General features: G+C 61.1%; 1 protein-coding gene across 1 annotated transcript in view; it reads left to right on the top strand.

Moving 5' to 3' along the window:
- The first annotated feature begins 236 nt into the window (after window positions 1-236).
- LOC132539820 (vasoactive intestinal polypeptide receptor 2-like) overlaps window positions 237-12,424 on the top strand; it is a 41,777-nt gene continuing 29,589 nt past the window's right edge. Inside the window, exons 1-2 of the mRNA XM_060195750.1 lie at window positions 237-352; window positions 2,514-2,610. Of these exons, the coding sequence (XP_060051733.1) occupies window positions 293-352; window positions 2,514-2,610 (157 nt within the window). The 5' untranslated portion in view covers window positions 237-292. The remainder of the gene's footprint in view (window positions 353-2,513; window positions 2,611-12,424) is intronic.

Genomic DNA, 12,424 nt, shown 5'->3' with positions numbered 1-12,424 from the left:
CCGGGTGGGAGTGGTCCCCAGAAGAGGAATCCCAAGGGGGGGGTCACAGGAGGAGAGGCGGGGGAGACGTCCGAGGAGGAGGGGTGCAGGAAGAGGCGCCCGGGGGGACCGTGGGGCTGAGGAGGGCTCCCCGGCGGAGGAGGCTGGAGGAGCGTCCGGGAGGCCAGTGTGGAGGAGGGCGGCTGGGGTCGGACGGCAGGGGTGAGGCGGGCGGAGGGCGGAGGCTCGGGCGGCCTGGCGGGCGGGGCGGCGGGAGGCGGAGGCGCCGGCCGAGGAGCCGGGAGGAGCCGGGATGAGGGCGCCGCTGCTGCCGCCCGCTCTGCTGACCTGCTGCGGATGGCTGCTCGGCCCCGTGAGTCGCGCCCCTCGCACCCCGGCCCGGGACCCCCACTCCCCTAGAGGCCCCCAGGAACCCGAGGCCGCCCCTTGCAGGACCCCAGGACCCCGAGGCCGCCCCTTGCAGGACCCCAGGAACCCGAGGCCGCCCCTTGCAGGACCCCAGGACCCCGAGGCCGCCCCTTGCAGGACCCCCAGGCCCCCTGAGGCCGCCCCTTGCAGGACTCCTGGGACCCCCGAGGCCGCCCCTTGAGGAACCCCAGGACCCCTGAGGGCGCCCCTTACAGGACCCCCAGGACCCCCGAGGCTGCCCCTTGAGGACCCACAACCCCCCCAGGGCGCCCCTTACAGGACCCCCAGTCCCCCCCAGAGGGCACCCCTAACAGAACCCACAACCCACCCAGGGCGCCCCTTGCAGGACCCCTAGGACCCCAGAGGGGTCCCCCTGGTCAGGCCCCCCAGGGGGATCCCCTCACAGGGCCCTGCAAAGAGCTCTGCTCAGCTCCCCACAGTGTCCAACCAGGACTCCTCCACAGACCCTCCAACCAAGACCCCCTCAGAGGACCCCCTCAGGACACCACCAGAGGGCCCCCAAGTTCAAGACACTTCCCAGGGTCCTGGCTCCTGGCCCCCGGGGACCCCCACCCCAGGTCCCCTGGGTGGGCAGAGCAGGGACCTCTGGCTCTCCTGCTGCCCTGGGTGGAGGTGAGCGTCCTGCCAGGGTCTGTGGGGAGAAAGTTTCCTCTGGTGAGGGGAAGGAAAGGGGCAGTCTGTTGGTGGGACTTCCATGCCCCTGGAAAGGTGAGACCCGGCTTCCTGCCTCACAGCGGGAGTGGGCCACCACCACAGGGAGTCTGCCTGCGGGATTCCTGTCCCCCCACCTGACTGGGGTGCTGTGCCCCTGATTGGGGTGGACACCAGGGCATGAGGGGGACAGGAACCATGTCCAGTACCCAGTACCCACACGTGCCCTGCCTGCCCAGGACGGACTCCACAAGGCCTTGGGGAGCCCCCACACATCCACTCCCAGTCCCTGAAGCCCGTGGCCGCCTGGTCCTGGGATGTTCCAGTCCTGCCGGGATGTCGTGGGCCGCTGAGTGTCTTGCTAAAGCTGACTTCCTTTTCTTTTCTTTTTTCTGCCACCAGGGTTATTGTTGGGGCTTGGTGCCAGCACTGTCAAACCACCACTCCCGGATGCCTTTTTTTTTTCCCCTTCTTCCTTTTTTCTAATTCTTATTAGATAAGACTGAAAGAATTTGAGAAAGGAGGGGGAGGTAGAGAAGGCGAGAGGCAGAAAGACACCTGTATCCCTGCTTTATTGCTTGTGAAGAGTCCCCCTGCAGGTGGGGTGCAGGGGCTCAAACCCTGGTCCATGCGCCTGGTAAAAGGTGTGCTTAACTGCTCACGCCCCTGCCCTGCCCCCTGACTTAAGTCAGTGTTTTCTCTGAACTCAGAGCAGAGACTCGTGGGCTCGTGAGACAACCCTCTGCAGCTGGCCGCATCCAGCCAGGAAGGTGACCAGATTCTCCTCCCCGTCCCCCTGCTTCCTGCCAGGACCTCATTGTCCATGGGTCCTGGGCCGGTGAGCTGGGTGGCCATGCAGCCAGGATTCTGCTAGATAGTTGGTGTCAGGCTGGTGGGGAGTCAGACCCAGGCCTGGGAGAGCAGGTCCTGTAAGGCTGGGGTGTGGCCACCCGGCCTGGTCGCTGCTGTGCCTGTCCTGTTCCTGGTGGAGGCCATGTGCCAGGCCCCGGCACCCCAGTCTCTGAGGCTGAATAGGGTGAGGCCTCCAGGGTGCAGGCACAGAGGTGCAGGTGCAGGGGCGAAGTGCTCAGGGCTTAGGCACAGGGGTGAGGGCACAAGGGTAAGGCACTCGGGTGCAGGTATAGGGCTGGGGTGTGGGTGCATGGCTGAGGCTTCTGGAGTGAGGGCACAGGGGTGAGGCGCCCAGGATGCAGGCTCAGGGGTGCGGGTGCAGGTGCAGGGCTCTGCAGGAATGCAGGCTGATCAGGTCAGGGCTATGAGGGGCCCCTGAGCTGCGAGCTGCCGGCTGTTTCCCGCAGCCCTGCAGGCTGCACCCGAGTTGGTGCTCCTGCAAGTGCAGCACATGGGGCCTGGGGGCAGCTGGGGCAACTGCCTCTCAGAACCGGCTGTGACTCTACTTCGGCCCCGTTCAGGTGTCCAGCATCCACCCAGAATGCCGCTTCCGCCTGGAGATCCAGGAAGAGGAGACCAAGTGCGAAGCTCTCCTGGGGGCGCAGCCGGAGCACAAAGGTGAGGGGCCGGGCAACCCTCCTTCCAGAGCACAGCTGGATCACCCTGGGAATGTTGGGATGACCACCCTGCCCCCCAGCCTGGGGAACCTGTTCAGTGTTGGGGCCCATCGTGTTCTCCAGCCTGGGAACCCAGTGCATGTTGGGAACCCTACCCTGCCTCAGATGGGGGTCACACAGACCTCAGATGGGGGTCACACAGACCTCAGATGGGGGTCACACAGACCTCAGATGGGGGTCACACAGACCTCAGATGGGAGTCACACAGAGCTCAGATGGGGGTCACACAGAGCTCAGATGGGGGTCACACAGAACTCAGATGGGGGTCACACAGAACTCAGATGGGAGTCACATGGACCTCAGATGGGGGTCACACAGACCTCAGATGGGGGTCACACAGAGCTCAGATGGGGGTCACACAGACCTCAGATGGGGATCACACAGACCTCAGATGAGGGTCACACAAACCTCAGATGGGGGTCACACAGACCTCAGATGGGGGTCACACAGAGCTCAGATGGGGGTCACACAGACCTCAGATGGGGAGTCACTCAGACCTCAGATGGGGGTCACACAGAGCTCAGATGGGGGTCACACAGACCTAAGATGGGGGGGTCACTCAGACCTCAGATGGGGGTCACACAGACCTCAGATGGGGGTCACACAGACCTCAGATGGGGAGTCACTCAGACCTCAGATGGGAGTCACACAGAGCTCAGATGGGGAGTCACTCAGACCTCAGATGGGGGTCACACAGACCTCAGATGGGAGTCACACAGAGCTCAGATGGGGGTCACACAGGCCTCAGATGCGGGTAACACAGACCTCAGATGGGGGTCACACAGAGCTCAGATGGGGGTCACACAGACCTCGGATGGTGGTCACACAGACCTCAGATGGGGGGTCACACAGAACTCAGATGGGGGTCACACAGAGCTCAGATGGGGGTCACACAGACCTCAGATGGGGGTCACACAGAGCTCAGATGGGGGTCACAGAGCTCAGATGGGGGTCACACAGGCCTCAGATGGGGGTCACACAGACCTCAGATGGGGGTCACACTGACCTCAGATGGGGGTCACACAGACCTCGGATGGTGGTCACACAGACCTCAGATGGGGGGGTCACACAGAACTCAGATGGGGGTCACACAGAGCTCAGATGGGGGGTCACACAGACCTCAGATGGGGGTCACACAGACCTCAAATGGGGGTTACACAGACTTCAGATAGGGGTCACACAGAACTCAGATGGGGGGTCACACAGAGCTCTGATAGGGGGTCACACAGACCTCAGATGGCGGGTCACACAGGCTTCAGCGGGTCACTCAGACCTCAGATGGGGGTCACACAAGCCTCAGATGCAGGTCACACAGTCCTCAGATGGGGGTCACATAGAGCTCAGATGGGGGTCACACATAGCTCAGATGGGGGTCACACATAGCTCAGATGGGGGTCACACATAGCTCAGATGGGGAGTCACTCAGAGCTCAGATGGAGGTCACTCAGAGCTCAGATGCGGGTCACACAGACCTCAGATGGGGGTCACACAGACCTCAGATGGGGGTCACACAGACCTCTGATGTGGGGTCACACAGAGCTCAGATGGGGGTCACACAGAACTCAGATGGGGGTCACACAGAACTCAGATGGGGAGTCACTCAGAGCTCAGATGGGGGTCACACAGACCTCTGATGTGGGGTCACACAGACCTCAGATGGGGGTCACACAGACCTCAGATGGGGGTCACACATAGCTCAGATGGGGAGTCACTCAGAGCTCAGATGGGGGTCACACAGGCCTCAGATGTGGGTCACACAGACCTCAGATGGGGGGTCACACAGACCTCAGATGGGGGTCACACAGACTTCAGATGGGGGTCACACAGAGCTCAGATGTGGGTCACACAGAGCTCAGATGGGGGGTCACACTACCTCAGATTGGGGGTCACACAGAGCTCTGATGGGGGTCACACAGACCTCAGATGGGGGGTCAGACAGACCTCAGATCAGCATCACACAGACCTCAGATGTGGGGTCACAAGAGCTCAGATGAGGGTCACACAGACCTCAGATGAGGGTCACACAGACTTCAGATGGGGGTCACAGAGCTCAGATGGGGGTTACACAGACCTCAGATGGGGTTCACACAGACCTCAGATGGGGGTCACACATAGCTCAGATGGGGTTCACACAGAGCTCAGATGGGGGTCACACAGAGCTCAGATGCGGGTCACACAGACCTCAGATGGGGGGTCAGACCGACCTCAGATGGGGGTCACACAGACCTCTGATGGGGGTCACACAGACCTCAGATGGGGGGTCAGACAGACCTCAGATGGGGGGTCACACTACCTCAGATGGGGGGTCACACAGAGCTCTGATGGGGGTCACACAGACCTCAGATGGGGGTCACACAGACCTCAGATGGGAGTCACACAGACCTCAGATGGGGGGTCACTCAGACCTCAGATGGGGGTCACACAGAGCTCAGATGCGGGTCACACAGATGTCAGATGGGGGGTCACACAGACCTCAGATGGGGGTCACACAGAGCTCAGATGGGGGGTCACACAGAGCTCAGATGGGGGGGTCACACAGACCTCAGATGGGGGGTCAGACAGACCTCAGATGGGGGTCACACAGACCTCAGATGGGGGTCACACAGAGCTCAGATGGGGGGTCACACAGACCTCAGATGGGGGGTCAGACAGACCTCAGATGGGGGTCAGAAAGACCTCAGTTGGGGGTCAGACAGACCTCAGATGGGGCTCACACTGAGCTCAGATGGGGGTCACACAGACCTCAGATGGGGGTCACACAGACCTCAGATGGGGATCACACAGAGCTCAGATGGGGGGGTCACACAGACCTCAGATGGGGGTCACACAGACCTCAGATGGGGGTCACACAGACCTCAGATGGGGGGTCACTCAGACCTCAGATGGGGGTCACACAGAGCTCAGATGGGGGTCACAGAGCTCAGATGGGGGTCACACAGACCTCAGATGGGGGTCACACAGACCTCAGATGGGGGTCACACAGAGCTCAGATGGGGGGGTCACACAGACCTCAGATGGGGGTCACACAGACCTCAGATGGGGGTCACACAGACCTCAGATGGGGGGTCACTCAGACCTCAGATGGGGGTCACACAGAGCTCAGATGGGGGTCACAGAGCTCAGATGGGGGTCACACAGACCTCAGATGGGGGTCACACAGACCTCAGATGGGGGTCATACAGAGCTCAGATGGGGGGGTCACACAGACCTCAGATGGGGGTCACACAGACCTCAGATGGGGGTCACACAGACCTCAGATGGGGGGTCACTCAGACCTCAGATGGGGGTCACACAGAGCTCAGATGCGGGTCACACAGACGTCAGATGGGGGGTCACACAGACCTCAGATAGGGGTCACACAGAGCTCAGATGGGGGGGGTCACACAGAGCTCAGATGGGGGGTCACACAGACCTCAGATGGGGGGTCAGACAGACCTCAGATGGGGGTCACACAGACCTCAGATGGGGGTCACACAGACCTCAGATGGGGCTCACACAGATGTCAGATGGGGGGTCACACAGACCTCAGATGGGGGGTCAGACAGACCTCAGATGGGGGTCAGAAAGACCTCAGATGGGGGTCAGACAGACCTCAGATGGGGCTCACACCGAGCTCAGATGGGGGTCACAGAGCTCAGATGGGGGTCACACAGACCTCAGATGGGGGTCACACAGACCTCAGATGGATGGTCAGATAGACCTCAGATGGGGGTCACACAGACCTCAGATGGGGGTCACATGGACCTCAGATGGGGGTCACACAGAGCTCAGATGGGGGGGTCACACAGACCTCAGATGGGGGTCACACAGACCTCAGATGGGTGGTCAGACAGACCTCAGATGGGGGTCACACAGACCTCAGATGGGGGGTCAGACAGACCTCAGATGGGGGTCAGAAAGACCTCAGATGGGGGTCAGACAGACCTCAGATGGGGCTCACACCGAGCTCAGATGGGGGTCACAGAGCTCAGATGGGGGTCACACAGACCTCAGATGGGGTTCACACAGACCTCAGATGGATGGTCAGATAGACCTCAGATGGGGGTCACACAGACCTCAGATGGGGGTCACATGGACCTCAGATGGGGGTCACACAGAGCTCAGATGGGGGGGTCACACAGACCTCAGATGGGGGTCACACAGACCTCAGATGGGTGGTCAGACAGACCTCAGATGGGGGTCACACAGACCTCAGATGGGGGTCACATGGACCTCAGATGGGGGTCACACAGACCTCAGATGGGGGGGTCACACAGACCTCAGATGGGGGTCACACAGACTTCAGATGGGGGTCACACAGAGCTCAGAAGGGGGGTCACACAGACCTCAGATGGGGGTCACATGGACCTCAGATGAGGGTCCCAGGCATAAGCCCTGCCCTGGGCCATGGATGGAGACAGCTGACAAGCACAGAATCTGAGTTGAAGCTGGTAGGTTCAAATGAGTTTATATATATATCTAGCACTATACCTTGTGTATCCACATCACATGTGAGTCATTATCCTGTGGGCAGTGCTCAAACTTGGGGTGGGAGCAGGCACCTTCTGTCTGTAGCCCTCCTGACAGGGTGGCCCCCAGGAGGACATGCTGGGCCTCCTCCGACCCTTGGGTGGCTCCTTCCTCACACTCCCAGCACCCTGCTTTGTACACACCCGACAGGGTGCAGGGGTGACCAGCGTCTTGGCACAGGGAAGCTGTTAGCCAAGTGGCCATGGGGTGGGGAGACTGACTGGGAAGGTGGGGACCTCCTATTGCCATGGGAACACGCAGGCGCCCCCTCCGTCCTTTCAAAGGACAGAGATCAAAGTCCCCCCCACCCCACGTGTCCACTAGAGTTTGAACAGAAGTTGGAGCAGGGCTGTGTGGGACTCCTGGGGGGGGTCAGAAAATCAGATGCCACCCTCTCCAGGCTTTCCCTGCACATCAGAGACCTGTGTGGTCAGGCATGCTGGGCAGCAGTGACCAGGGGCAGTGTGGGGCAGTGTCTAGGGCTGAGCAGCAGTGACCAGGGGCAGTGTGGGGCAGTGTTAGGGCTGAGCAGCAGTGACAGGGGCAGTGTGGGGCAGTGTCTAGGGCTGAGCAGCAGTGACCAGGGGCAGTGTGGGGCAGTGTCTAGGGCTGAGCAGCAGTGACCAGGGGCTTTGTGGGGCAGTGTCTAGGGCTGAGCAGCAGTGACCAGGGGCAGTGTGGGGCAGTGTCTAGGGCTGAGCAGCAGTGACAGGGGCAGTGTGGGGCAATGTATAGGGCTGAGCAGCAGTGACAGGTGCAGTGTGGGGCAGTGTCTAGGGCTGAGCAGCAGTGACCAGGGGCAGTGTGGGGCAGTGTCTAGGGCTGAGCAGCAGTGACCAGGGGCAGTGTGGGGCAGTGTCTAGGGCTGAGCAGCAGTGACCAGTGGCTGTGTGGGCAGTGTTAGGGCTGAGCAGCAGTGACCAGGGGCAGTGTGGGGCAGTGTCTAGTGCTGAGCAGCAGTGACCAGGGGCAGTGTGGGGCAGTGTCTAGTGCTGAGCAGCAGTGACCAGGGGCAGTGTGGGGCAGTGTTAGGGCTGAACATCAGTAACCAGGGGCAGTGTGGGGCAGTGTCTAGGGCTGAGCAGCAGCGACCAGGGGCATTGTGGGGCAGTGTCTCGGGATGAGCATCAGTGACCAGGGGCATTGTGGGGCAGTGTCTAGGGCTGAGCAGCAGTGACCAGGGGCAGTGTGGGGCAGTGTCTAGGGCTGAGCAGCAGTGACCAGGGGCAGTGTGGGGCAGTGTCTAGGGCTGAGCAGCAGTGACCAGGGGCAGTGTGGGGCAGTGTCTAGGGCTGAGCAGCAGTGACCTGGAGCAGTGTGGGGCAGTGTCTAGGGCTGAGCAGCAATGACCAGGGGCAGTGTGGGGCAGTGTCTAGGGCTGAGCAGCAGTGACCAGGGGCAGTGTGGGGCCGTGTTTAGGTCTGAGCATCAGTGACCAGGGGCAGTGTGGGGCAGTGTTAGGGCTGAGCGGCAGTGACCAGGGGCAGTGTGGGGCAGTGTTAGGGCTGAGCAGCAGTGACCAGGGGCAATGTGGGGCAGTGTCTAGTGCTGAGCAGCAGTGACCAGGGGCAGTGTGGGGCAGTGTCTAGGGCTGAGCTGCAGTGACAGGGGCAGTGTGGGGCAGTGTCTAGGGCTGAGCATCAGTAACTAGGGGCAGTGTGGGGCAGTGTCTAAGGTTGAGCAGCAGTGACTAGGGGCATGTGGGGCAGTGTCTAGGGCTGAGCAGCAGTGACCAGGGGCATTGTGGGGCAGTGTCTAGGGCTGAGCAGCAGTGACCAGGGGCAGTGTGGGGCAGTGTCTAGGCCTGAGCAGCGGTGACAGGGGCATTGTGGGGCAGTGTCTAGGGCTGAGCAGCAGTGACAGGGGCAGTGTGGGGCAGTGTCTAGAGCTGAGCAGCAGTGACCAGGGGCAGTGTGGGGCAGTGTCTAGGGCTGAGCCGCAGTGACCAAGGGCAGTGTGAGGCAGTGTTAGGGCTGAGCAGCAGTGACAGGGGCAGTGTGGGGCAGTGTCTAGGGCTGAGCAGCAGTGACCAGGGACAGTGTGGGGCAGTGTCTAGGGCTGAGCAGCGCTGACCAGGGGCAGTGTGGGGCAGTGTCTAGGGCTGAGCAGCATTGACCAGGGACAATGTGGAGCAGTGTCTTGGGCTGAGCAGCAGTGACCAGGGGCAGTGTGGGGCAGTGTTAGGGTTGAGCAGCAGTGACAGGGGCAGTGTGGGGCAGTGTCTAGTGCTGAGCAGCAGTGACCAGGGTCAGTGTGGGGCAGTGTTAGGGCTGAGCAGCAGTGACAGGGGCAGTGTGGGGCAGTGTCTAGGGCTGAGCAGCAGTGACCAGGGACAGTGTGGGGCAGTGTCTAGGGCTGAGTATCAGTGACAGGGGCAGTGTGGGGCAGTGTCTAGGGTTGAGCAGCAGTGACCAGCGGCAGTGTGGGGCAGTGTCTAGGGCTGAGCAGCAGTGACAGGGGCAGTGTGGGGCAGTGTCTAGGGTTGAGCATCAGTGACCCGGGGCAGTGTGGGGCAGTGTCTAGTGCTGAGCAGCAGTGACCAGGGGCAGTGTGGGGCTGTGTCTAGTGCTGAGCAGCAGTGACCAGGGGCAGTGTGGGGCAGTGTCTAGGGCTGAGCATCAGTGACCAGGGGCAATGTGGGGCAATGTCTCGGGCTGAGCTTCAGTGACCAGGGGCAGTGTGGGGCAGTGTCTAGGACTAGCAGCAGTGACTAAGGCCTGGCAGTGATCAGGGTCAGTGTACCCAGGCTGGGTGTCCAGTGACCAGGGACAGTGGTTGGCCATCCTTATCCAGGGCATTCCAGAGTCCCTGGACCTGACCTTGCTGTCATCTTGAGGAGTAAGGTCAGTGATGGTCACACAAGCCCCTGCATTTGGAGCAAGAGGAAGGTGGCCATGTTCCCTAGTGGTAACAAGCTCTGGTCCTTGGACATGTTCTGAAACTGGAAACTCTTGTTCATTTGGACTCCAGACAAGGCCCTCTTCTACCCTCACACCCCACACAAGCTACCTTCTGGTCAGCATGATGGGGCAGCGGGCATCAGATGGGTGTGTGGCCACCCTGAGACGCCACTGGGCAGAAGCTGGGCCTGGATGTCCTGGGAGGCCATTGGACAGCATGACAGGAGCTGGGCCTGGCCACCCCAGAAGGCCACCGGGCAGGAGCTGGGCCTGGCCACCCCAGAAGGCCACTGGTCAGCATGACAGGAGCTGGGCCTGGCCTTCCTGGGAGACCACTGGTCAGCATGACAGGAGCTGGGCCTGGTTGCCCCAGAAGGCCACTGGGCAGGAGCTGGGCCTGGCCGCCCAGGAAGGCCACTGGTCAGTATGACAGGAGCTGGGCCTGGCCACCCCAGAAGGCCACTGGTCAGCATGACAGGAGCTGGGCCTGGCCACCCCAGAAGGCCACTGGTCAGCATGACAGGAGCTGGGCCTGGCTGCCCAGGAAGGCCACTGGTCAGCATGACAGGAGCTTTACCTGGCTGCCCAGGAAGGCCACTGGTCAGCATGGTAGGGCAGTAGGAGCTGGGTCTTGCCAGCCTGTAGCTTTCTGTCAAGACATGTGCTCCGAATTCCTTGTGTTGTTCTTTGCACACTTTGAAATGCCAGGGCTATAAATAGAAGTGACCGATGAAGATGCAGAGATGGGGCAGGATGGCCTGAGCATTGCTGGCCAAGTTGTGGGCACAGCCGGGGGTGGGGCATGTGAACTGGGGCTGCACAGTAGCTGCTGGGCTCCGGCAGGTGGCCACTCCACACAGTAGCGTCCCGCCCAGCATCCAGCGAGAGGGCCTTTGTGCTGAGTCTGCAGACAGCTCTCCGATGGCGTCTGTGGGCTTCCTCTGTGCCTCCTTAGGAGAAGGGTGTGGGGCACCCTCAGGCTCCTCAAGAAATATGGACTCAGTGCCAGACTGCCTCTGCCAGTGTGCAGACCAAGAGCCAAAGCCCTGGGCCTAAAAACGCAGAAAGGCAGCCTGTTCCCTGGCTGAGTCAGCCTGCACCCTGCCGCTGAGCTGTCTCCCTGCCTGTCCCTCTTCAGTTCCTTACTGTGTGCATGTGGGTCACCAGGCCGTCACTGCTCAGAGACTCCTCCTTAGGATACAGGGAGAGAAGGAGAGACCTCAGCCTGGGCGCTCCCCTAGTTGTGGGGTTTCACATGGCAGAACAACACCCCTCCAGCTGAGAGTTTTTGCCGGCCTAAACATGGGAGAAAGACAGGAGAGGGAGAGGGAGAGAGTACAGGAACCGGCGCACCCTCTGCTGGCTGCTGTGTGCCCAAAGTCTGTCACTACCCACTGGGCCACCTCCCAGCCCCTCTTCTCTATAGAGAAAGGGAAGCCAAGGAGGCCAGGTGGTGGTGCACCTGGTTAAGGACACACGTTACAGTGCACAAGGACTGGGTATGAGCGCCCTGGTCCTCACCTGCAGGGGGGGAGCTTCATGAGCGGTGGAGCAGCTGCAAGTGTCTCTCTGTTTCCCGCCCCTCAATTTCTCTCAATCTAATAAAATAGAGAAAAAAGGAAGATGTGGCCGCCAAGAGCAGTGGATTCCTACTGCTGGTACTGAACCCCAGTGACAGCCCTGGTGGAAATAAGTAAAGGATCAGGAGAGAGAGAGAGAGGAGCTGGCATAGGGGTGTGACATGAGAGGGAGGGGGCTGCACCTGCCAGTAGGAGACCCTGTGTGGTGGTAAGACCCTCGCTGCCCACAGTGGTCAGCTTCCCTGACCAGAAGAGAGACCCAAGGTCAGCAGGACAGACAGGAGGATGGTGTGAGTGGACGCACAACCAGGAGGCACTCAGCAGTGAGTGGGTCTCGGTGGAGCTGACCCCAAGGGGACACAGTGGCCCCAAGTCAGGTAGGGTGGTGGCCCCGGGTTTGCATGGCATGTGGAAAGTGATATAGGAAGTCCTCTCAACGGCCAGCGGCCTTGAGGCCATCCTGAGAGCCCTGGTGAGGAGACCTGGCAGCTGACCAATGTCCACACCCCTACAGAGAGCCCTGGGCTGACTTTCGGGCTCCCCAGGGAGCCGGGAATGACTCGACTCGGAGCCAGGCTGCCTCTGGGGGCTGGCATGTGAGCCAGAGCCAGGGGAGGGCTGTGGGCTCGGACCCTAATGCAGCCGTGACTAGGGAGCCGAGCCCAGCAGCCTCCCCCATGCCAGGTCAGCTCCTTCACACAGGGTCACGCTGCTGTGTGGGGGTGGCTTGTCACATCTGTCATAACAGTGGGAGATGTGTGTTCTG

Source organism: Erinaceus europaeus, chromosome 8 (assembly GCF_950295315.1).
Source record: "Erinaceus europaeus chromosome 8, mEriEur2.1, whole genome shotgun sequence".
NCBI lineage: Eukaryota > Metazoa > Chordata > Mammalia > Eulipotyphla > Erinaceidae > Erinaceus > Erinaceus europaeus.
The sequence above is the reverse complement of the archived record's forward strand: the minus strand, read 5'-3'. Positions and strand labels throughout refer to the sequence as shown.